This window comes from Typopeltis vanoorti, chromosome 20 (assembly GCF_054136105.1).
Source record: "Typopeltis vanoorti isolate ZY-2024b chromosome 20, IOZ_Tvanoo_1.0, whole genome shotgun sequence".
Taxonomy (NCBI): Eukaryota; Metazoa; Arthropoda; class Arachnida; order Uropygi; family Thelyphonidae; genus Typopeltis; species Typopeltis vanoorti.
The window spans coordinates 48,810,815-48,838,071 of NC_143568.1; the positions used below are offsets into that span (position 1 = coordinate 48,810,815).

A 27,257-nucleotide genomic window follows, 5' to 3' on the forward strand; every position below is an offset into this window, starting at 1 on the left:
TGTAGTATGGACTACGAGCTCACTGATACGGTTATTCCGCTGCTAGCAGAAGATACACAGCCTTTCCAGTTCTTCTTAGCACTTCGGACACAAATGCAGCCTGATAATTACAAAATGCTTTCATATATTTCCGACGGAGTAGCATCCTAAAAGCGGATCAATCAATATTCTAATCTGCTAAGTTTCTGCTCTCATATGTGGACGGAGTAAGAAATACGTCAGCGACTCTCAGCACTTGAGCGGTGGCTTGTTTTTAACCAAACAGTTTTTAAGTAAAAATACGCAACAGATATTTGAGTCATGCGCAAGTGAGTGCACTCCCCCCATCCCGCATCACGGCAAGTTTCATGTCCGACAATATGCACGAGAGAGAGGGGAGGGTGTTCAAGCTGCCCGTTCCCGCTACTTCCATGTTTTGTTTTCCCAGCACGCCTTCCTTACCGTCGGCCGCAGAATGTTCGGCGCGTAGCGGAAAGAGACGTTTTGTATGAGTCATCGGCACACTGAGCCGTCACCGAGAACGTTACGGAGCATGCTCTGTAGCATGAGCGTCGCTCCCATCGTCTGCTTGTGTTAGACTCGAGGCCAAGCGACGGAGGTGATGGCGAGATGAGCCTGGGAGCTGGCCGACTTGTAACATTGATTGCGGTGCTGAACCCGATCTAGAGCCGATCTCGTTTGGATCCTGTTTCCCACCTGTCATCCATGTCTTTCGGCCATTTGTGAGCGAGGGATCCTCGCGAAGACTTCCCTCCCTTCTAGAAAGTGTGCAGTGAAAGCAGAGCAGGTGAAATAGCGTCTACAATGCTACTCAGGCACTCTTATCGACCGGATGCATGCGGCGAAGGCAACATGGCATCCCCGACCCGCTATAAGACCTTTGTGCGCGTTTTAGTCGTGGTGAAGGTGTGTCTCGTGGCTACCCTTCAGCTCGCAGGATCCGAGAAAACATTCGAGGCTGCTTTCCAAGGTAAGTCGCGCTTCATTGCTAAGCCTAAATCGAGTACATCCGTTTTCGTTCTGACAGATGAAGATGTTGGGCTGCATCCTCTTCCTCCTACCTACTTAGGGACTCACCTCGGTTTCAGAAGCTTCCCCCCCCCCCCCCCTAGCCGCTATACAGTCTAGAACCAATGCAGTTTGTCCTTGACCCTGGCTGGGTGTCAAAGAACTACTCCGCAACTCCCCTCATTGATTGCTGCAGTGGACACCGTCGTGGCTTGCACTGCGTGATCGATTTTGTTCGTTCGTGCGTACGCCTGTGTGTGCTTGTGCGTTAAAGAAGGTTGCTAAGTGTTCTGGGAGGACGAAACAATAAATTGCGTATGCGTTGCTAATCGTATCCGACAAACGCCACCCCGTCGTACTTCTCACGGTATAAGAAATGGGTCATTCCATATAGAGACTAACCCACAAAATTTGTCCTCCGTCAACCTCATTCGTATTTTGAAATCCGGGAAGTTTAGATATCCGACTTCCGCTTGTCTGGATTAAAAGGGGTGTTTGAGTTGCATTGATTCCCGATGAATTCTGCAAAAGCTACACTAACAGTGGGGTGGGGAGAAATGTACCACGTTATATCTGTTAGTGTTTTTCTGCTGTCTTTCTTCGCATACAACCCGAAAAATGTATATTTTGAATTTGGTATTTAATACGAGTTCATCTTTGCGAAGGAGAAATTCCACTTTTAAACTATGGCACGTTTTTATAATTGAATCAGTGTTGTCGGTCTGATAGAAATACTTGTTTTTACGACCGTACTTGAATATGTTAATAATCTTCTAGTTGGAAACTTTTAGGTTTGGATATTTACACTCTGAATGTAATTATTTAAAGCTTAAAAAAGCACCGATTGTGTTCTACATAAGCGGAAAATATCAGGAACAAAATATATTCCACCACAGTCTTGTTAAGCCGTTCCTGTAGAGTGACCTACTAAACCGTCACCCAGCAGTCATTCATTCCAATTTTTATGTATTGGGAAAGCAGCTAATTAGATGCTTTAAATTTTCGAATTAAATTAATATTCATTCAACTTCGTGCAAATATTTTCAAAGTAAATCACAGTTGCATTAAAAGTGACGATTAAAATACTCAAGTAAATTCATTGAACTGATCCTCCCAACAGCTTCTCTCTGGTTCGTTCTAGAATTGATCTAATATGTAGCTAGTGATATTAAATTAAATTAATATGTAGCTAGTGAAATAAATTATATTTTGAAATGAATACATCCAAAGAAATCTATTTTTTTTTAAAGTTTGGTGACGAAGTCTTTCTGCATATATTATTTGCTGTTTTGATTATATGTGTGTATATTTTGTGTGTGTGAGAGAGAGATCACCAAAACTGTGCTACGATTGGAATTTATCCTTAAATTATACTTTGAGTTATAAATTATTGCTGACTACATAAACTATTCATATTGTTAATTCTTTATAAATAGCGGTATCGCAAATATGGACCAAAATTGTTTATATTTGCAGCTTGCTATGATGTGTGTAGGTAACTGCTGGGAATATAAGACTGGCTAACATTGAAATGCAGTGGATACGCAGTTTGGTATCTTGAAAAAGGGATCGAAATGTAATGGGGAAAAATTATACAGGGATCTTATGACGCCAAGGGACAAATTCCAGGTGGAGAAGTTTGAACGGATATCAGATTTCGGCAGATGCAAGCAAAAATGAGCCTTCCGTTCCTCACTGCAGTCGTACATCAGGAGTACGAGCTTGTAATTGCTTACACGTATTAGTCTGGCAGCACTAAATCGAACAACGCAGTTAATCCTTTTTTTCTTCTTTTTTTGATGACGCCGTAGAATTTTCCTCCGACTAGACTCGAAGCGTTTCTCGAACAATCCTTCTGCGTTTTTATTTGCATAACTCGTCTACGACCTTGAACTGGAGGAGAGGAAGACGGTTATTTGCAAAGTAGGCGTGAAGTCACTGAGCCGGAGGTTTACGGTTACTAGTATGTGTTGTTAAGGTTAGCTTAGCTGTCTACATCGCGAATGACACGGGAGAATGCGGTTCAATTATTCTTTTTTTATTTCTATTCCGCGTGGTCGAAGAATTACATTATGGGGAAGTGCACCTGTCGATAAGCAAGACAAAAGGCATTCATGCGTCGTAGATTACGGTATTGTGGCACTTTCTGTTATCTGTAGAGTGGGCTGGAGCTTTCTGAGAATTTCTGAAGCACTCTTCAGTTAGTTTTGTTTAGTCAACGAAATTTCTAAGGAATCTTGTTGATAATAATTCGCTTTTGGTCGAATCTTCTGACTTATTTGAGGTACTTTGTTTCATTCTGTATTTACGACACTCCCACAAAGATACACCGTCGAAATATTTCTTGATATTTAAAACACTCCACCAACCCTCCTTCTTTGGGTAATAACACACAAGTCGAACACCCTTTATGTTGAGATTTAATTGGATATCGTGCCTTTTTCCTTTCCACCGAGTATTAGTAACTGCCTGGCGGAACTCATGTCCGTCAGCTGCTCTTCATGATAACACGAAGGTTGTAGCACGCAGGGGTCACCAAGTAGGCCTCGCGCGTGACTACCCCTTGCGATTACCAAGCCATGTCAAACGGAGGACACCTGGCATTCCTGTCGAAGAGCTCCGGTACTGCACTTGCCCATAGCCTCTCGCTTCACCTCTTTTTCACCCCCCCCCTCTCTCCCTTTACTGTGAGCAAGAGGTCGAGAATGAGAGAGAGAGTGTAGAGGTGTTCGCCTGAATTCACGGTCTTGGCATGTTTAGTAGACTTACTTTTCCCGTCTGCAATTGCTTCTTCCAAGTAGGACGTGCATGAATTCTTTCTTCTGTGAAATTTCTTACTGTGCTGCTTAGTAAATGGCATGACATTCGTTTATAAGAGATAAGGAGGGGGGGGGAAAATAAAATTGGGCAATATTTCTTTCGTTCCGTATTTTCTTTATACACTGATATCTACTTCAGGACTCTTCGCCAAAGACTGAGTACTTTCTCTCTTTGTAAAACCACCACAACTAGCGTTCATTCTATAGAAGATTTTGCAGGAATCCTAGACGATCAAGAAGACAGGACAGCATCAACGGTGGAAGGGATTGAATGGATCAGTGCACCTGAATTTCCGTTCTACATTATTCGGGAAATGTTTAACAGGATTCAGAGCGAGGGTCTGTGAAGGAGAGAAAAGTCAATCGCGTGTTCGTGGATTCATTCCTGCATGGTGTCACTTTTATGACTTAACACGTTATCTGGCTGAAGGGCAACCATTGAAAGAAGAGTTACATTTACATGGACGCTGTGGTCATGTGAATGGTGGATTAGGAAGGTGCAAAATGTGTCCCAGAACAACATTCCCCAAACATTATACCATCTATGCCAACTGACAATATTTTCTTAATGCTTCAGGTGTATTGTGGTCATCGCCATCAACTGAAGCGATCTGGATTAATCGAATCTTCCCAACGTACAAGTGACAGCGCGACTGGTTTCTATTTTGTGTCGACAGAAGTGGTTCATGGCGATTTTGTATGTTTATAGCCGCAACAAACAAAAGATATTGATGTCTGAGGCCTCTTTTAAGACTCAAACGTCAGTGGTGGCTCATGGCTTGCAATCGTGGGGGAGGGAGGGGTGCTGCAACTTTCGAAATATACATGCACACTGTAAGTACAGTGTATACTTGTTTTGATAAAATATCAAAATTATGGTAAAAATTAAACATGAAAAATGTTGTTTGTTATCGATAAATTATATAGTTGGTATAATTAAAAATTATTTAAAAATAAAATCCATTCCTTTAATTGTAATTAAAGGAATGGATTTACAATTTTTGGACATTACAATTAAAGGATTTGATTAATGTCCAAATATTTAAACAGACGGAGTAAACACGATAAGCACTAAGAACACTCTACTACTGGCGCAAATTGCATATAAACAACAGTGGAACTGCGCGACGGACAGTGCTGCATTACGCTAATAGCTCGCATCTCACTATGACGTGCTAATGCTTGCGCGCGTAGCAATATGACACTGTGGAAAACACAGTGCCGCTAGCGTCCTTCGCTCTCCTAAGTGCTACAAGATGGATTTTTATCATTTTTTTATACAAAATAATAGAATTGTATAGGATTGTTGATGATACAAGCAAATATAGATAAATTAATAAATATATTTATATATCGAGAAAAATTGGGGGTGCTGCAGTTCCGCCGTGCCTATGCATGAGTCGCCCATGTCCAACGTCAACATGTTTTGCCCGTGAACTGTTCCTGGTAAACTATTTAAACATCCGACCAGGATTGCTATTTTTAATTCGGGCATACTTTTCTGCTAACCACAAGAATCAGAATTAAAGTTGGTGTTTTTTTTTACCCCTCATTTGAAACCTTTACAATTATTGCTCAATGCTCGTAGTACATTAATTTTTTACATTGCGATAGCTACGAGTATGTAGCAATATTATCGTTATGAAGCACTTCTTAACGCCGCCGAAGGGGCATTTTTAATTGTTAACCAAACTTATATGGTCAGTATAAAGACTATTGACAAGCGTATTAACAAGTAAGGAAAGTAATTACAAGGTGACATTGCATTTTCCTGCGCGATATGAAGATATGCCATGTAAACGACTGTGATTAAAATAAAATTAAAAAGGAATCAGAGAGGGTGATGATAATGTTCACTGAGAGCGGTAGAAATCCTCGGCGGCCGAGAGTAATTCCATTGCATGCGTTACTCACGTCGCTAGAGCAGTAAACAAATTTCGGAATGAGATTCGATGGAATAGAGTGTTTAATCCTTATGCCTGTATACTGCGTGTGTGTTTCTGGCCGGTTTGCCTATTTCGTGGGATGAAAAGCCGGAGTTTAAGGGAGAAAGAAAAAACAAAAAAACATTCCATCACGTATGAGACAGCTAAATCCCTTTCAGTTGAAACGTTCATAAAGGATCTTTGCGTCCTAGACGGGATCCGAACTCAGCATCATTATTAATGCTCAATATTATCATCAAATGTTAGTTTTCATATCCTAGAAATTGTCATTTTAATTCAAGTGCCATGTTTAAAATAGTTATTATTCCATGTGAAGTATGAAGAGAGACAGGCTTTCCAGTGTGGCTACGTTATTGTGTTAGCCCTAACGTTCGGCATTGCAGATTCATATTAGCAGGCTGGAACTAAACAAACGATTGATAGAAGTCATAACTCAATTATTATGAATCCACTAAATATAGTCTCTAGAATTTTTATGAATGTTACGTTATTATGAATTGACAATTCTAATCGTCACTTCAATAGAAAAGCGGGCGGTGCAATAGCATTTATGTAATAGATTAAAAATTACAGACTTGCTTTGTTTTAATTTTATTTCGTTACCTTCTTATCTTTATTTTATTTTATTTTATTATAAATAAATACAACTTCCTAAAAAATAGACTGTGAACATATACAGCGTTAATGTGCTACAGGTATTGAGACCCTTCGTGTGATGATTTGATAAAATTCACATCATATTTTGAAGTTATTTGCAAATAAGTACGTAAGTAGTTTAGTACTGATGTTGAGTATTTCTAGAAGCTCTTCTTTTTTCTACAATAAGATTTTTTTTTCTGAGCCCTGATATTACCTGTTACTCACTTTATCAAAACAGGAACTTTTTGATTGTCAAAAAATCTTAATGCATACTGGTTTTGAATCTTAAAGGTCTCGCGAGATTATAAGAAACTGGCAATTTTCAAAAAAATAGTTTAAAGGCGAAAGACACTTCTGATTGTTATATAATTTTCCCTAATTTTAGTACTAAAACGACTAAATTTAAACCGAAACTGAACGATGGCTTGAGAAATTTTGGTACGGAAATTCAAATATATTTAAACAAAATCCATCCAGCTAAAGGAGGAGGAGGAGTATGTAAAAAAGAATAACCGTTCATAATAGGTGCGTACTTTTTTTTTTATTCTGGATACATTAGCTTTCAGTATTCTTTGTTCAAGTAATCAAGTTGAAAAAATCAAGTAATGGGGGCATTGTCTTGAAATGCAAGCCAAATAATGTCCAGCATCTTCCAATATCCTAAAACTAATAATAAACAAATCGTAAAACTTACCCCAACTCAACATCACCAGAAGATCGGTACTATCAACATAAGAAGCCTGAATGGCAAAGAAATGGAGCTAGCTGAGGAACTAGATAAGTACCAGATCGACACAATAGGGGAGACTGAAACAAAAAAGACAAAAACTGGTGAGATCTTTCTGAGCAATAAATACAAAATGTTATATTCAGGCAATGACAATCAAGGAAAGGAAGGAGTAGCCATAATATTCAACACAAAATACGAGGCTAATCTTCTTGAATGGGAAGCAATCTCAAGTACAGTGATGTAGGCAAATATGAGAATGGGGAACTGGGCAATGAGACTTATTTGTGCCTATGGTCCCACAGAAGGCTCTACTAAGGTAGAAGTGGATGAATTTTTTGAGACTAGAGAAAGCTACTGACACAATGAAAAAGGAAAAGTTGGTCTTTGTTGGAGATCTGAATAGCAGAGTAGGAAATAATTGTCAGACATACAAAAATATTTTGGGAAAATTTGGAGAAAAGAGCAAAGCTAATAAAATTTCAAATATCTGTTGGATTTCTGCTCAGGACATGGACTGGTTATTACTAACACCATGTTCCAACATAAAAATGTGCACAAATTCACATGGAGAGAAGAGGCAAGGAATAAGAAAAGTCTCATTGACTATGTTATTGTTGATAGGGATGTTTTCTCCCTGGTGCAGGACACCAGAGTGTACAGAGGATTTGGAATTGGAAGTGATCACTATTTAGTCTTGAGCAGGATAAAATTGAATTTCATATTGAAAAGAAGAACACGTAAGAAAGTTTTAAAGAGAATAAAAGTTGAGCAGCTCTCAGATGTGAACTGTAGACTAAAATACATAAAGATTATTGAAGGAAAAATGAAAGAGTTTGAGAACAGCAACCAAACCTTGGAGATTCAGTGGCAAGCCTTGAAGAAACCCTGATTGATTCAGCCAGAGAGGCATCTGGTGAGGTTGTATGCAAGGATAGAAAAATCAGAACTCCATGGTGGACACAGGAAGTTAAAGAGGCAGTGAAGGAAAACAAGAAAGCATATCAAAAGTTCCTGGCAAATAAGTCAGCTTGTGCTCTTAGAGATACAGAGACAAATGTAAGAGCTAAATACTGTGTAAAACTGGCTAAGCAAAAGTCATGGGAGGACTTTGGAAAGAACATAGAGGCTGTTGAAGAAACTCAGAAATGACGAAAAAGTGCGGTGAAGGGAATTAGAAATGATAAAGGTGACATGAAAACAGGAGAAAAAGATATCCTTGAAGGATGGAGTAATTAATCTTTGAAAATCTACTAAATAAAACAAGTAGTAATGACAGCATAGTGGTAAAAAATACTGACCAGGCATGCAGTCAGGAATACATTCCATACTTGAAGTAAAAAAAAGCCATAAAAAGTCTGAAATGTGGAAAGGCAGAAGGAGTAGATGATATTCGACCAGAAATGCTCAAATATGGAAGTATAAAAGTCATACGTCATACAGTGGCTGCACTGCATAGTTCAGAAGGCCTGGACATAGGAACGAATTCCCGATGATTGGAGTAGAGCTCTCATAGTACCCATATATAAAAAGGGAAATAAAACTGAATGTGAGAATTACAGAGGTATTTCATTACTGAGTGTTCTTGGTACGATATATGCAAGAAACGGTTGAGAAGGATTATGGAAGAGAAGCTTGGTGAAGAACAAGCTGGATTCAGGCCAAATAGATCAGATTTTCACTTTACGACAGATAGTTGAGAAATCATTAAAATATAACAAAGATCTATATTTAAGTTTTGTCGATTTGGAAAAGGCATATGACAAGGTGCCAAGAGAGAAGCTATTCAATACGCTACAGTTATATGGTGTCAATGGGCCATTATATCAAGCAATACTTAGTCTTTATTTGAGTTGTAAGTCAGCAGTTAGAACTGAAGGAACTACAGGAAGATGGTTTAATGTTAAATCTGGTGTCAGACAAGGATGTACATTGTTCCCTTTCTTATTCATTATCTATATGGATCACATTATGAAGGAAAGTGGTATTAAACATGATATCAAAATCAGAGGTGTTAATCTCATCTCTATGCTTTATGCGGATGATGTTATACTTCTAAATAAATCCACTACAAGTCTGCAAGATTCTCTGACTAAATTAAATAACTGTTGTAATAGATATGAAGGTCAGCAATAAAAAGACAAAGAAAATAGGCAGAATCATTGAAAATGAAAATGTCAACTGTGTTGTGAATGGAGAACCTGTGGAACAAGTAAAACATTTCATCTACTTAGGCACGATTTTTAGTGAAGATGGTAAGTTAAATATGGAAATAGACAACATAAACAAAGCTGGTATGGTAGGAAGTGAACTGAATAAATTTATATGGAAATGAAAGAAATTAGCCAAAACACTAAATTAGCTGTATACAAGACAGTGTTTAAATCAATAATTACTTACGGATCTGAGAGCTGGGTTAGAAGTAAAACATTTGACCAAAGACTAGAGACCGCAGATATGAGAGTCCTGAGAAAGATTAGGATCATGAACAGATGGAATCAATGCCAATATCATATTAAAAATGAGAATATTAGGTAAGAACTTGATATTGTTGGCATCTAGGAATGTGTTGGCAGAGCTAATCTCAGGTTGTATGGTCACTTAAACAGAATGGGCGAGGAAATAAGCGTTCTCTGCCAGGTTGGCAGGAAAACAACCCAGAGGAAGACCAAGATATAGGTGGATTGATACTGTACAAAGTGCCTTAGACAATAGAAATATAAGACCTGATAATAATGGAGTCTTGACATTTAACAGACTGATTTGGAGGAAATTTGTAGATAGGAAGTTAGTAATGATGTAAATTTTTCATGTAGTACTATCATATCCTCTAAACCAGTGCTTCCCAAACTTTTGGATGTCAGGGCACCCCTTGGAAAAATTTAAATATTTCACTGCCCCCCCCCTGGAAAAATCGTAATATAGACATATATTATTATAGTATTTATTGTATTTATATTCAATACAAAACATACACAGCGAATATTGCAAAAATCAAATGCAAATATTACATTTTTAGCATCTTACATACACATTCGACATGGCACATTATTTCATATTTTTATAGAGATAGATATATTGTTATTGTACATTTGCAGTACAAGCACATGAAACGTAAGATTAGTAATAAAGAAAGAATTAAAAACATAAAAGAAGTTTAATAACAATTTAATGTGATGGATGTGTTTCAATACTGCTCCACAAAAAGTCAATATCAGGTGAAATATTTGAAACTGCAATTCTTAGATTTCTGCTTTGAAATGAAACTTATATGAATAAGCATACATTTACTAATATTCATTAAACGTAATTTTTACTAAAATATGCAGGAAGCAAAATTTGTGAACCCGCACCAATGTGTGATTTTTTTCCATTTAAAATATAAAAAATAACAAAAAAGAAATAATAAGAAATAAGTTTCTTTTAAGATAAAAAAATCTACTTAGTCTTAAAAGATTTTTTTTTGTTTTCATTATTTCACGGTCCCTCTCAACAAAACATACGGCCCACAGTTTGGGAAGCGCTGCTCTACACCCTCTGAAGATATATATAAGGAATTTGATGATGATCTTCCAATATGCAAAGAAACATGGGAAATTTTTTAATGTATCAATTTTTTCGTTGACACTATCGAAGAAACTTCTCTTCGCGTGTCACTCTCAACATTTTTATATTTGAATTTTTGGAAGTGGCGTTTAAGGGAGAATATTTTAATGCGTTTGTCCTTAAAAGGAATAAGAACTCATTCGTCAGAGAGGAAATTCAATTGAAGTCCTCCTTAATGAATTTCAGTGCCGTTTTTATTAATAGTTGCATCCAAAGAAATAGAAAACTAATCGTGACTTAAATGTTAAACCGAATTTTTATTTTTGCAAATTTACAACGTCGTTTGCATTTTGGATACTAGAGAATCTATTTGAGGTTTTATGACTGGTTGCTTTCTATCTTTTAAACGTGGCATCAATACCATGTTTAGAAGATAGAAAGATAGAAATCGTCTTATTACCAAGGCGATATTCCTTGTGACTTATTTTCTAAAGTTCAACAAGAAAGTAAATACTCAGACATGTGATAATACGAATGCTGTTAATAATAATAATAAAAAACTGCTTCTTCGATGGATGGAAACATTTGATTAAAAGGTTCATCCCGATGAATGATCTACAAGCCTTGCGAAGACTGATTTACACGAACCTGTTTTACTAACACAAGAATGAGTAGTTTAATTGTAAGTTTAAGCAAATCGAAGCTGTCAACAAAGATCTTCAAATCCCAGATGTTATGAGTTATAACATTGTAACAAAAGGTTCTTATCACGCAAATATTTCCTGAATGTTTATTACCCCTCCCCTTTGTTGTTCGTCTGTGAAATTTGATGTAAGTAGTTTTTCCTAAAAATTAATAGCGGCTAGCACGTTGTTTACGATATTATACATTTATACTAAGATTCGTTTCCACAATACATAGTTGTAAAACTTCTTAGTTAATATAAAAAATAACAGTTGATTGTTGTCAGTATTTCATATGCATTGCCTTTTTTCGGATGACAATTCACATAAGTATAGTCTCTAGAATTGTCATGAATGTTGTGTTATTATGAATTGACAATTCTAATCATCACTTCAATAGAAAAGCGGGCGGTGCTTATCAGTCTTGAGAAAATATCAGCGGATCCACATGAGAAAGTCAATATCCCCCCCCCCCTCAATAATTTTGTCCCTGTATTTGTACATTCGCACAAAATCTGAAGTAATCAACAACACTGTTCGCCACCTTCCCTATTCGAGGAAGTTTTCAAGAACTTGAGCAAACTAAAGAAACTTTGAGTAATCTTTCTACTGATAACGTCAATGGGGGAGAGCTACTTGCCATAATTCCCACAGTTCCCGAGCAATCTAGTTTCCAAGGTTTGAATGCACATGCGTTCTGTCGTAAACGTTAATCATGTAGAATGTCAACGAGAAATGCCTTTCTGGGTAAACTGATTGTCTTACGAAGATTTTGGTCGAAAAAAGTATTGCTGCTTTGATCTGTTCGTCGATTTTATTATTTTTTTTTTCAAAAGAAAAAAAAATTAAATAAACAAAAATCTCTTTCATTCGAATAAAATAGAGTTCAGAAGATCATCTAGATCTTCTGAATCATTCTTAGTAAGTTTCATGTTGCGTGTCGCTATGGTCGTCCTATTTTGCAATAAGGATTATTTTTGAGGGTAGATTTTCTCTAAATAAATCGATGAGATAATTCTCAAATTTTTGATCCCAGTTCCTCTGCGAGATAATGAGAAATACGCGCTTGTCTGCCTATTCTATTCAACAGTTACAGTTCATTACTCATTTCTCTACTTAATCTATCCCCAATTTGAACTGCATTGCGATTTTTTTTTTTTTTTACCATTTTGCATCATATAAAAGATGACAAGTTATAAAACACAAAAACGACAAGGAATTATGCTCTGTGACAAATTTCAGATTTCAAACATGCAGATTTGTTTTGACTTATGTGACTTGGCAACAATATTTTCTCCGTAAAAAAAAATTAAATAAAAAAAAAGCTTTCTGCTTCAGCTGTCTAATTATATAATTCAAAAATTTGCATGCTATTGAAAATGTTTAAAAGTCCTTGCTGCCTTTTTTTAAAGTTATATAAGCCATTTTTAGTTATTTTAGTTTTTATTTAACTGGAGTTAGTTTCTGAAGGAAAACCCTTTCCTCCAGAAACCTCACCTTCGGTTTTAGAATGCTTTAAAACGTTCCTCGCATCTTAGAGTGTTTTTTTTTTTTTTTGGAGGGGGGGATTCGAACCCAGATCTTTCCAAATGCGAGACAAATTCTGAATCGTTCTCTGTTTACTGTCGTTTCTCTGTTTGATGGTCATGATTTATTTCTAATTGAATATTCTAGTTGCAAATTGTAGCTTAAAATATTTTAAAAATCATTAACGTTAACGACAGTGTTGTAATAATTACTGAAATTATGAAAAGAGAAATCGATTTACAAATTTTAAAGAGGAATCTAAAACTTTTGAAAAAAGTGACGCAATATTTAAGGATAATCCTCCTTAAAGAATAAACACTTCTTTTGTTAATCTTCAAAAGACACATCACAGGCGAAGCCGTGTTTCAATTATTTCAAATCCATCAGATTACAGTATTTTCCCGACAGTTTTGGACTGAAGGATATGGAGATAAAACTTGTAATAACCGATCCATCATGCGAATGGTGCCAGATATTTCGGAAGAAACTCACAAATCATGAATTACTTATTTTTACAGAACCTTACAGCTGTGACATTTCATTGATATATTTTAAATATATTTGAACGTATGACAATCACAAAACCAAACCGAGAATTTCTGTTAACTGTATGAAAATACATTTACTCATTGATTTGTTTGTATTGTTGCGCTCGTGTTCATGATTCTCAATACGATCACATTTCGTGACACCTGCTGATCACACGTATTTAAGTTTCTCCTACTCATATGACGGATCTATTTCTGGCATCTATTTCTGCAATTCAAATGCGCAGTTCATTATCGTACGACAAAGGAGTCATTTTGTCATGCTTGTCACATAGACATTGGCTATGTTATTAACCATTAGTCTGATTTTTTCCATTTTTATTTACTCGTATTTAGTGTAATTCGCCTTGAAAACCCTTTACTAACGAAACACATTACGGCCTTTCCTCGCAGTGCAGCTAAAACCACTTTGACAAACAGCTTTGTAGGTCCGAAGTTCAACGAACTTCTTTAGCTCGTACCTTGATCTTAAGTGTAATTGTCTGCTTATCTCTCTCTCTTTCTGTGAAGTGTTATGTTTACTTAAGTGCGCTGCTAGAGACTTATGAACGAAAACACAAAGTGCATCTGATTCTGTGAATGAATAAAAAAAAAAGCACTTTCCAATTTGCATGCAGACAGAGAGGGGAAGTTAAACCCGCGTGCAGATCACACGAGCTCGTCCTGCTTCTAACTACACGCCATGTTCTTGGCTCCTTGTGATCTGACATTCTTGCAGTGACTTAAGGAGAATAGGTTAACGCTTTGCCCCGAAGCGTTTGTCTGCCACACTTCCAGATGACTCATTTCACATCCCACTCTTGCTCTTTGGGTGTAACCGAAATGATCCTCTCCTTCTAAGCGCATATAATGATGTTATTTAAAGTTCCCGATACAATTGCTATTCAACCATCTCTTATTGTATTGTTAAATGCCCTCAAATTGCGGCCATCTCAGCTCTGAATCAGTGTTTCAATACGTTTTGGAGCTTTAAGGGCTGCACGAAACTGTTTTTTCATTTTATGTGAAAAGAACGAGGTAATTCTTTGTATTACTGGCGAGTTCTTTGGTTTCTTTCGACTTCAGTTTTCTTTTCTCCCATGGGATCGCCTTTTACTTGTGGCTTCCAAAGAATAACTTCAGCTTTGAAAGTAGATCTGATTATTTTCAGCTCACTCCAAACTTGAAAGTTATCATTAAACCCAGAAGGCGAAATTAAATTATACTTGAAAGGAAAAAAAACCAATCTTCATTTCGGTCTACCACTACTGCAATGGGAATTGCTATTATTGTTTTCTGTATAAAGAAGCCCGGTAAAACGTCAACGAATGAGCAAAATGAATCTTATTTGTGTGTATCGACTTGTGGAGTTTAAAAGACGTTAAGTTATCATTATTATTTTTCACAGAATTAAACCCAGTTTATTAATAATTAATTTTATGTATATGACTGTCTGGTTGATATATTAATGATAAAATGGGATATTAAAAACAAATCCTAGCATATACTCGGTAATCAGTATAGATGGCATCGTCGATGTTGACATCAGCCAGCTAATATTGCTAGGTAACGCCAGTCTGTTCCTGTATATGTTTTACACGTACACGTATCTATATTTGATTTAAATATATCTCTGAATAAATTAAAGTCTTTTGTACAAGAGTGCTACTACGGTATATGAAGCGAGTAAGTAGTCTTGTCAAAATGTGCAAGTTTGAAGCAGTAGCAAGAACAAGAGTAACACAATAGAATTAATAATCATGAAACACCTGTAATATCATATTATGAATAAACTTCACTAGAATAACTAATACTGTTTTACTGACGGGAAATTTTTTTTTTGTTCAGAAAACGAAATATTAAATGAGTAAGTCAGTTTTTTAAAATAATTGTTAATTTTATAAACACTAAAGTACAGAGCCGGAAGGCTTTCGTGTGGTGTAAATATGATATTGAAATGGAAGATATTATGGATTCATCGATATTTTAGGCTTCTGTCTTGTCTCTGTTGAGAACTAACAGTTTGAAACTGCTCAGGCCAGCAAAAATTTAACCATCAATAAAGGGAGAACAACATACGGGCTCTGGGCAGAGTCCGTGTCTTTTAAGTAGTCTAAACCAAGGCATCCAAACCATAAACTCTCTGGTAAAATTTTGAAACTTTAAGTTTCTTTCTTTCTATAATTAGTTATAAAATATGGATGGATCCATAATATCCTCCATTCTGAATATGTTAATGTGTGTGTTAATGCATTCTTCTCATTTTTATGTATTAATTTAATATGCATTTTATAACAACGTAATTTTATAATTCAATATTAATTACAAAGGAGACTTGAATTAATAATTTAACGGATAAGCACTGGTCTTTCCTGTCTGGACGCGATAACCAAAGTTGGGGGGGGGGGGATATAAACTACTTTTATTAACGTTATAATTGAGTGCTGTATTAGTAGTGTTGATTGTTCTAATGGTATTAAGTGGTCTGATACTCGGTATTATGTTTTCGTACAATTTATTTCTAATGGCTTAGTCCGTGTTTGTTTCATTTTCCTTATACTTCTCTCAACTAAGTTTTATTCTCTCAGTTCGCTGAGTGCTGTTCCAAATAAATGGGATTATTTTTCTTCCGTTAGTTAATGAAGAATATAATTAAATGTTTCTACATTAGTTATCACGTTTGTAATTTGCAGTGCTCGTTAAAGAAAAAGGAGCTAATGATACGACTCCTCGAAATTATCTCCAAGCACCAGCAGGGTTATCCAGGGAATAAGAAACTCTGATTAGATCGATATCTGTAATTTCGAGAATATCTGCAGTCGCTAAGATGGACAGTAAAAAGCGGAACCGGAATAATTCCTCTTTTAGTCTTGCTACTTAAGTTCACATCTGAAACCCATCTTTAATATTACAGGCATATTGAACCTTATTTGGCATCGCTAATACATTGCCCTTCTAGCTAAAGGAATGGACAATCACATTGCCCGTTTCCCCTTTGAACCGCCGGCTGCTTCTTTATATTTACGAAGGCCAAACTGGACATTCGGAGTACTCTTTACAGACGACAGAATAAAACACGATTGTGGTGGTATAAACAAACTAAGGCTGGGTGGGGAGGCATGTTTTCTTGTATAGAATAGGGTACCTCAAATTTCGCAAGGTCGTAGTCGAACCAGTGCTCGCTCTGAGATTGCTAAACCAAACCAAACCTTGAAAATGACACGTTTGTTACTACAGTCACACAGTGTGACTAATGAGAAGAGAACAACTACGTTACCCTATAATTTAATGCGGTTATTATTTTTATCCTTGTTGCGAAGGTCTTCATGTGGCAAAATATAAACAACTCCAGGAATTAATACAGAACTTTTTAATCATGTGATCTAAATAATTATAAATAACTATGCAGATAAGTTTAATGACAAAGCCTTCTAAATTATATAGTATAAAATCCACCGTGAAAATGTATACTTTTTTTTTACCTTTTTTTTTTTGTAACAGAAATAGGCAGAGCGATACAATTATTGCAAATGACAAGTAATAAACTGTGTAGTACAAAAGTCAGAAATTGGTTCAGTTGTTGTTGTGACAATTACTGACGTTACTGTACAAGAATTCTACTGAGAAACGTGATAACTTTATTTATGATTATTTTGCAGGCACTGTAATACTTGTCACTCCTTTTTGATTTACTCAAACTATTTTTTAAATAATGCCGATTTTTATTTGGCTGCTTTTTCTGATTTTCTTGCAGTGTACTTCGATGTGATCTCTTCCCTCGTTTTCTTTCTTTAATATTCTTGATCTTTTCAGAGAATTCCTATTTCAATATGTTTGGAGGTAGGTCCATCACATTCTTCTTCTTTAGCCGAGTCTATCAATGTTTTCTTCAGATTTTGCAATTCAGGTTTTCTCAGATCATATCTGCTTTAAAACTTTCTTACATGCGCAACTCATTCTTATTCTGCGCAGAACTTGATGATAATCACTTCCTATTTCAGATTCCTCCCAAGATCTCGTATCCTGGGCATAGTTGAAGATATCACCATGGATAATAATACTGTTATAAGAACGACTTCGCCTGTTTGTATTTTTCCTCTGCAAATTATCGGGTACTGTTCATGTTAGAACGTCATGTAGGTAATAAGTTGCTGTCCAACAGCAGGTTTAGCATTCTGATCAGGTCTTTTCTTCAAATATTTCAAAAATATTCCTGTGAGTATCAATTTCAATGAAGTGTTTCAACCAAACCCAGATTTTTTCTTACGTGTCCTCTTATTTCATAATTTAAAGAAGTTAACTGAAAGCTCACAATATTTTTTGTTGTGATTTATTGAAGAGATTGAAAAAATTCAATCCATCTTCCATTCTATCTTTACCCTCTGCATCTACCACCGCTTCAAATAACTTGTTGACCAATTTTAATTTAAACCTGCCTTCCACTCAGGAAGTTCACATGGTAGAATCTGACTTGGTTTGCTTTATTTATTTATTTATTTTTTATCTCTGTAACACCAGGCTATTATCAACTTGGTATTCATATAATTCCTCTTCTAGCTCAACTTCTTTCGGCAGTGATGTTACCCACTTTCAGTTCCGCTAACATTGTTCCAATGGCTGAATCTTAACTGTTTACGAAAACAATGGGGGAACTTGTTTAGCCAGGCGATGCCTCACGTGGTATAATTTTTGATAATGCAGTATCTTTTGAGGTGCATGTCTAGATTTTAGCCAATAGAGAATAAATTGGTAGATAAGTTCCAAATCAAGGACATCCTCATTCTTTTGGTACGTATGTTGATTCCTACTAACGGGTTGGTTGCACCAAATGAAGTTGAGGATCGGATGGATAACACAACTCTAAAGAGAACTTTATAGTTGAATCGCTATTCAACTGGACCTTTTCAGGTTAGCTGTATATTAATACATGTAATCTAATCATATACAGAGAAATAAAAAAAAATATTTGGCAGTCGGTATCCTGTTTACAACAATTTATTTCCTTTGAAATTTAAAACACACCTCTTGGTGGTATCAGTTGCGACAGGTTGGAACAGATACGACATTGTATGAAATGAGCACGAGAAAGTTTGAATCATGAGCGTTGTCAGATCAGAATTAACTAATATATCATTTATTACAGACGTTTATCCCATCATTGGAATTATTTCTGATTCATGTTTCCAATGCGTATACAACCTCATCTGCATGCCTAATATTAGACTAAATTAACGGACAGACGTGACGGCGAAATGAAAACCTGATAATGCTCTAAAATATTAAATTAAATCCGAAGAACGAATACATAAAAACCTAAACCAAATATGAATATACAATATTTTAGATGTTTTAGGTACTTGATAATTGAACGACAATTGTCTTACATTCATTTATGAATATGCAGTAATGCATATTCTTACAACGCCTACGTGTTATAAGAACTATATGGACACCTTCATTTTTCTCGGATATTGCGTACCAATGAAACATTGACAAACTTTGCCTTTAGACCTTGCTACTCGCTGAAATCTGTATGGTACTTGAGACAGGACATCGATTAGTTTACAAACTTCCAGCGAGGTGTTGTCATATTAGTTATCAATCACTTGGTTTGTGCGATTGAGGTACAATCAAAGCACCTGAGATCAATTGTGACTGAGGTCATTAAAAGTCCTGAATGCGTGAACATGACATTCAAGAAACAATCGGTCGGACAAACCACTTAAAGGGACAGAAAACTTTCTGTACATGAAAAGTCTGCTGCATCCAAGCCAAACATCCCACCAAGCAACGCTCATGTTCAGTTTGGGTGGTGCAATGTTCGTTGTGATTGGACAGTAGACCTCTGGAACTATCAAGTGAAGAATCATAATGGAACGACAGAATCATTTGGATATGTTTGAGTATGGAGATTGCCATTTGCCTGAGTGCATCATCCCATTTGTCAAATGTGGCAGCGGTAATGAATTCGGACTATGATCCACATTTGTCACGGTGTCTTGAAAAATGAACTGAATCATACATTTTGACATTAAGTTATGAATTTTGAGAATATCAGCATATGCTGATATTCTAGACAATTCTTCAGTTGCCTATGGAAACAATTCAGTTGATCAACACGATAATGCATCATATTATATATATTACAAGGGCTGTGGCCAACAACAATTCAGTTTTGTATCCTACAGATCACTTTTGGGAAGAGTTAGTCGTGTCCAACATTGCTACAAAAACTTAACTGCAATTTTGATTGCGGAATGGGCCAAAATACATATGCTCGGTATTTAGTTAAAGTGTCCAGGAGAGTGCTTCTGCAATTGTGGTGAAAGATGGGACATGTTGAGGTTTGTGAAGCACTCAATATTCCGCATCATTTGTGAAACACTATTTGTGTGTGTATTACTTTAAGAATTTTAAAACAGGAACTGCAATTAAATGCTTGTTGACCCAAATCAGTGGCTTAGAGGAAAGACCCGCAGTGCAAAAGACCTCAAAAAAGAGTTCCCAACATTTTTAGAAAATCTAACAGAAACAACGTCGCTGTAATAAATCGGTTTCGATTTGTGTGATTCAGATCTTTATACTTCACAAAACAAATCAACCCTAGGTTTGCAAATGATAGTGTGCAGATTTCTTTTTACAAACCAAGTGCTCTTATATTTCTTTAAGTTTAAATTTTCCAAATTCGCGAAACTAAGGTGGCATTTGCTCTCCGATCTCAAATTTTAGAATATTGATGGATAAAAGAACCCACTTTGAAAGAAATCAATTTAGATTAAACATTTTTGTTATACACTTCAAGTATTATATATTTCATTGCATGAAATATATAATACTTGATTGAATATTGAAATTTATATTTAAGTATAATGTATCGACATTTTCCAAACATAAATGCAACGTTGAATCAATTAATAAAGTAAAAAGCTCATTTATCTCAATCACATCTCTGTATTGGAAAAGATATCAGTTTTATTTTAATCGATATAATTCCTATTTTTCTGCTACGCCGCTGGAATCAACGTTTCATATATTCCTGTGGCATCTTACCAAATTTTCAGCAGCACTTTTAAGCACCCGCATTGGTCGTCCTTCACACATCTATTCACACAATTCAAAATGAAATGCAAAAAGATATTTGCAATTTGAATCCGTCCTTAACCACTCATCTCTATTCCTTTGCCCAGTAGATGGCGTTCTAAGATTGTCCCTACACAATTTTGTTCCTGGATGTTTCAAAAAGTTCTCTTTAAACAAAGCACACCAAAAACTAATTCATAAACATCTGAATAAACTTTCTGTTATTAGAAAATTCTGTGCAAATATTAAATCACAAAACAAATATCAAGCGAAAAGAAATAGGGTTGGAGATTAAATCGGTTGGATGGAATGAAAAGTGCAAGATGGCTTTGTTTAAACGTGCATTTGTTTCTCTTCTGCAGCAATGCAAGGAATGATCATGACCACTACTTAGTGTCTCCATCAGCGGCTAATGAATGCATTCATCACACTTAGAATGAACTCAACGTCGAGTAAAAGGCTCGTCTTTCGCATCTTCTATCATGAATGACTTAGTTAAAACCATTCAAAACATTACGTCGAATAGGAAATGAGTATGAGTGAGTTTTCATGAAAGACGCTTATAAACACGAGGTGGGCCTCCGTCTCTCCGTGAACATTTGTAGACCAATAGAAAATCTTCTAGTCGTAAACATTGGACGAGGCAAAGGAAATGCGTGGGATTTAAATGAGATGCCAGGAATGCACTTGCGGTATTTACACAATGTACCGAGAGCTGTGAACACAATTAGTACACCTGTGGTGTTTATGTGCAACTGGTACATTTATAGCCTTCGCGCACGACACGCTGCCTATCCTACACTTCCTTAAAACCTCATCAGTCATTGCTTTAACATACATTTGCCGCATAATCTAAAAGGCATTCTGAGTTCGCCTTATGAGTCGCGTGCGTCGACACAGTCCTTTTTGGATCGATTGTTAATGTCCCCGATCTTCGTTGAATGAATTATCCGAGTTTTGTTCCATGAATTTAATATGCTAATAGAATCCTGTTTACCCGGTAGTAGATGGCGCCAGCATCTGTAATTCGAGTTCATTGACTCGCTGTGTGTTTAGCTGTCGTGGCTCCAGAGCGGTGCTGGAAGGGACCTTAATGTACGACGCCTTTGCATTAAAAATCCAGGAATTCCAACTCCGTAATGCAACCAAGTCGTCCTTCCATGCAATTCCTACATATTAAGCTAATCAGTACTCTGCTCGCATTCCCCATAACAGCGTTGATGACTATCATGGAGCGCGAAGTCCTGTTATATTTCAAGCACTCCCTCCGATTGTTATCGTAACTTCAGAAATGTAGCCCATACACACCAGGCAGCACTGCCCCTGTTCCGAATTGTTTCATGTTCATCGCATACAACCCGAGAAGTTCCCTCCCCCCCCCCTCCAAAGTTCAAGCATTGAATGTCAATGCAGTAACAGCATGGCGGAATCCATGAGAATGCACGTGCTCTTTCTAGGCCCCGTAGACTAGTCACGTTCTGTTTGTTTTTCATGAGTTAGAATGTTTTATTTTTCACGCTTCCAGAATAGAAAGCTTTGTGAACATTCATGAATGAGAATGATATGCAGTGCATGGAAAAGACCAGTGTAATGACAGAAACGAAATCCAATAACTCAGTGCTATCAACTGCGGTATGCCAACCCTCAGACATTTTAACAACTTAAATTGTGCAAATAGTTATTCGCAAAATTTCATTTTATTCATTCAACTTATAAAAATGGATGCCCATAGGACATACAAATCTGCACCGCTGAACCGAACACTATCAAATTTTTAGTTCCTCCAATTTGACTATGAGGAAATTGCAGACTGTGATGCACCCGTGCGATAGTTCACCTAACAGTCCAGGCCTGAACTTCAAGCCTGTTTTATGCATTATTGGCTTAAAAATCAGAAATCTTTTGTTTTTGGTTCTTTTTTATTTCTTTATATTTTTTATTGTCTTCAAAATCATATTCTAAAACGTTATTCATAAAATCTAAAAAAAATGGGTAGAAAAATACTTCGATTTAGGCTACATTCAATTCACTTACATGAACCCCCCCCCCCACACACACACAAAAAAAATCGCAAATAAATGTGAAAATAGGAGGGAATGTTTTTAAGAGAAGATAGCTAATAATAGCATAAAACACATGCAATATTTATTATTTTTTTTTAAATCAACTCCGCACACGAGAGGCCTCATGCCCTTATAACACACGCCACTGCTGTGTGTGTGGGCAAGAAATAATTAGATAAGAACTGCAAGCGTGTTCTGTGTGTTTGTGTTAACCGATGTCTTATCGTCTACCCAGTTTCTGTGTTCTGTATTTTTGCAGGCATTCTTAAAAAAGTTGAAGGAAATAATACACTTATGTAATAATTTAACTTTGTAGTGGAATTACTGTTGCTGTAAGAATTCTTTTGTTACAAACTGCTCTTGAATGTCAAGAAAGCCATTTATAAACTTTAGAAAGAATTTTTTTTGACAAATCAACATTTAACCTATTCTTATTCGGATCAAAATCATGTTATTTACATAATGAAAGCACATAGGTGTCTCTAACAGTCTAAAAGAAGGTATTTCTGCTGAGATATTTAGCTGATAATGCGTAGCCAAATGCTATGTATAGTGACATCTGATTTCATTTTCTACTGATCAGAAAGCCGATAAGCGAGACTTACATCGGTACAAATGACATTATGAAAATTAAAATTGGTGTCGTCTATAATGGATCATAAGTCCTTCCGTAGTCCAAAGAAGACACTGTTGTGCTATCCTTATCCAAATTTCAATTTTATAATGTTTTGCGCTCTTAAAAAAAAGTGATTATTTGAGAGATGAGCTGCGCTGTTTGGTTTGTTTTATTTTTACTTCTCTCTTTTTTTTTAGCACGCAGTTCTCAGTGACAACTTGTGGACTTGCTCTATTATTACCAATGCATTGCTTTTATATAAAAAAATAACCAACTTAAAAAAAAAAACTTATATGTCTGTTTATTTTGGGCTCTGCAACTATTGACAGTGCTTTTAAAGATTTCCATCCTTTTTATTTGATATTATCTCTACGTTTTATGACATCGATCCGTTTGAAAGCAAAATTTATTCTGTAGTCACCTTTGTACTGTACTGAACATCATTCGCTTTTTTCGTATCTGCAATATGCGGTTGTTTCTCCAGATGCATTTGTAGAAGAGAACCATTGATTGATTGACTACTTCGCTATCTTTGTAGACTATTGTTAGTCTCCTCTTTTTATTTCTTTGAACTCCATCCCTTCAGTTAGATTTGTGTAGCGCAGAAATAAATGCATTCCGAAATAAATAAGTATGCATTGTGATTTTAACTAATCCCATTCATTTAAGTCACTCAGACTTGTTAAACGACCTGCCCTTGTACGGAAATAGAAAGCATTCACCTTTGTGCTCCCGTACAACATACAACAAAGCTTTGCAATTTAATCACCAGAACATAGTTGCATTCGTTGCTAAGAAACTGTCTGCCTTGATTTAGGATCGCGCACGTGTTGCATTATTTGACAGAACGCAACCTTTTGGTGGCTTGTGCTGTGTCGTTATTATCGCTCTAATAAAGCCATATTGGTAGACATCCTGTTGTCATATTCTTGGTGGTCTGACTTGTCAAGTCACTTTAACCTGCGTTCCATTGTTGCAACAGCTGACAATTAGGCCGCAGTGAAGGATGGTAATGCCAACATGATAATGATGAGTAATGCAATTGCAGCTAATGGCCTCTCAAAGTACCCAAATAACTTATTAGTGTGGATGTTCGTGCAAACAACCAATGGATACCAGCTGGGGGAGAAATTTTGGAGGAACTCGCTAAAGAGGCAAACTTTGTAAGTGAAATCCCATTCTTCGACTCTGTAATAGCACGATAATGACAGCTTAGAAAGCTAACGAACTCCAGTCACACGATATTAAAGAATAATAAAATAATTTAGAACATAACTTCTTGGTAAAAGTGATGTTAGTGTGCGACCAGTACTCATAACCTGAGGATTATTAATAAGACAGTAACTGAAATGTGATTTAAGTCCGTTGCTAAGTAAAGTATTTTAAGTTTTGGATTATTAAAGAACTGTCTGAGAGCGACACCTGGTGTTCACCAGGATAAAATGTAAACATAGTCAAAATTTCAAATCCCACCAGTCTCAAGATATTTTTAAATGTCGCTAAAAGCGCCTCTTCGTTTATGTTATTATTACAGCTAGTCCTCAAGGTATTTTAGTAGTGGGAAGTATACTTATCGGAACAGTTTATTTATATTGATGAACAGCTATTTGATCCTGAATGTATCATTTTTCTTAAAAACAATCGTTTTCAATTGCGGATTTGGTTGGACACGTTGTAGGTTCGAGTCCCGTTACAGACATGGATGTCTGTGGAAGTCTTCAGATGGAAGATGAATTTCATCGCCCGTTGTGAGAACACCATCTCGCTTATTGAAAGCTTGAGTGGCTTGAAAAAATCCCATGTTGAATCTCTAGGGCAATGTTTGCGAATTATCGAACACTTACTCCACCCACGGTACTCATTGTTAATGTATTTTAGGCTACCACCTTATTTTTGCGATATTGAGGATTTCTATTTTTATGAATTTTCAGTTTGTAAAAATTAAAAAACCACCAATAGCATCAAAAATTCATAAATGGCTTTTCTTAATATAAGACTCCCCTTCACTACAAAGATTTAGTGATGGGGAGGAGTCGTTTTGATAAACTACTCCTCACCTCATCATACATTTTAATTCATTTGCCTATATTCAGATAAATTAGTTGGAATTACAAAACCAACTCGATTTTTTTTTTTGGTGGAACCATTTGTAAATTATGGGTCTTCAGTGAAATCAATTCTCCAGTCAGTACCTGCAGAACACACTCGCACACGATCCAGTATCACTGGATGTTAAACTGAATCTTCTGCATGCTATTTCAGTTAGCGAAAGTTATAGAAGTGGTTGGAAGTGATATTAATGAATTTTAATAAAATTTGATATTTAGGTTCACTATTAATATTTATCGAGTTATTTCAATTCGATCACTTGAACATTAGGAAAAGAAAATTGTTCCTTTAGTAACCGTCTCTAGGTTCAACTGCTATGATAACGGATGATGTCACTGTACAAGAATTCAGTTGTGAAATGGCATGTTTTTATGATTGTCTTCAATCATTTCCTTATTATATGGTGTTGACGTCATCTATAACTAAGCAACACCAGAAATATATTCATTTTTTCATTTGACTAAGGTGATATCAAAAGTGAACATTATTTTGATATCGTCTTGTTGTAGATGACGTCACTATTATAATATGTTCGTATTATTTATCTGTTGATTATTTAAATTTGCCATATTTCCTTCGGATGTTTATTTTGGCCTTTATTACCACAATAGAAACTCGGGTATAATAAGGAAAGTATTGAGCTTACAATACAAAAGGCTCAACTTTCACTGGTGCGTCATTATTATATTCATTACTGAATAAGAGGAATCAGCTCCGTCTCACTCCATCTAGGAGAAAAGGGGGGGGGGGAACTCATGGCATGCATACACCTACTAGCTAGGAGATTACTCAGTGGTTGCGAAGTTACTCCCATTTAGGTCGCCATTACTAAATGACGTCATCTTGTTACTGGATGCAGCCTATTATTATATGAGATTAAGGTAGATTAATCGTATTGTTCGAAGACATCTCGATCGATTTGTTTAAAAATAAGCGTTTTCTATTAATGAACAGTTTTTCCGTAGCGGTTCAGTTAGTTACGGAACGAAAATAGTTAATAAAATCCGTTGATCAATCGAGTTTACTTTCCAAAATAGGATGTGCAAAATGTCTCTACAAAACTACGTTTTCAGTCTTAATGCAAGAACCCCATTAATTCCCACTGCTGTAAAGAAATTTGCGTTGTGTAGAAACGTAAAGCTGAATAATGGCCCACTAAGACGCACAATAAACTGAAGAAAAAAAATTCACAGATGGCTCCTTATTCTTTACGTACCAATTTCATCACCAGCATTAAAGATAATTTATTCAGCTCCGCAACAGAAAAAAGTAGAAAGGATCGCACGTGTAGATGAAAGAGAGAAAGAAAGAAAAAACTGCCAGCAGTACGGAGAGTGAGGGAGTCTTAAAGTGAAGTTCGGCAATTTGATTAAATAGCCAACAAACTAGCAAGCAGCCGGGAGATAAGAAATAGATAAACATGTTACCGAAACACGATGGTAGGGGGAAGATTAAGCAGAAAGATTGATGGCGGGACCATTGATGGAAACCAATTCTTGAAAGAAATAGTGGCCCTCCACAAAAAAACAACCTCTAGCAATTAAGACAAAGAAAAATAGCTTGGGAATAAAAAAAAATCTAAGAAAAAAATACACGGCGAAATGTCTTGGGGTGAAAAACAAAGCGTCATGCGCTAAGAGTTAAAAACATCTGTTTGGAGGATGTCTAATATCGTCGTTGGAGAAGAGCGAGAAATATTTGAAGGGGCAATGGGGACTTAATAGCATAACTACTCGAACGCAAATAGAACGAGAAAGATTGATTGATTGAAAAACAGCAAACCGCAATCTTTTAAAGTTGTGGAGTTTTTAAACACCATCTCGGAGGTAGAAGATGATAAATTGGCAAACGAAAAGATTAAAGGGCCATCGGAGAATGTCTCCATTTCGATAAAAAGCTTTCAGAAGTTTCCAAGTTTTTTTGAAAGAATGATGCGGCCATAGATAAAGAATTTTAAATTGGAAGAC

At 36.2% G+C, this 27,257-nt stretch overlaps 1 protein-coding gene across 1 annotated transcript in view; it reads left to right on the forward strand.

Annotated features, from left to right (window-relative positions):
- Positions 1-563: 563 nt before the first annotated feature.
- LOC150095419 (pikachurin-like) overlaps positions 564-27,257 on the forward strand; it is a 497,499-nt gene continuing 470,805 nt past the window's right edge. Inside the window, exon 1 of the mRNA XM_090409767.1 lies at positions 564-970. Within this exon, the coding sequence (XP_090265893.1) occupies positions 805-970 (166 nt within the window). The 5' untranslated portion in view covers positions 564-804. The remainder of the gene's footprint in view (positions 971-27,257) is intronic.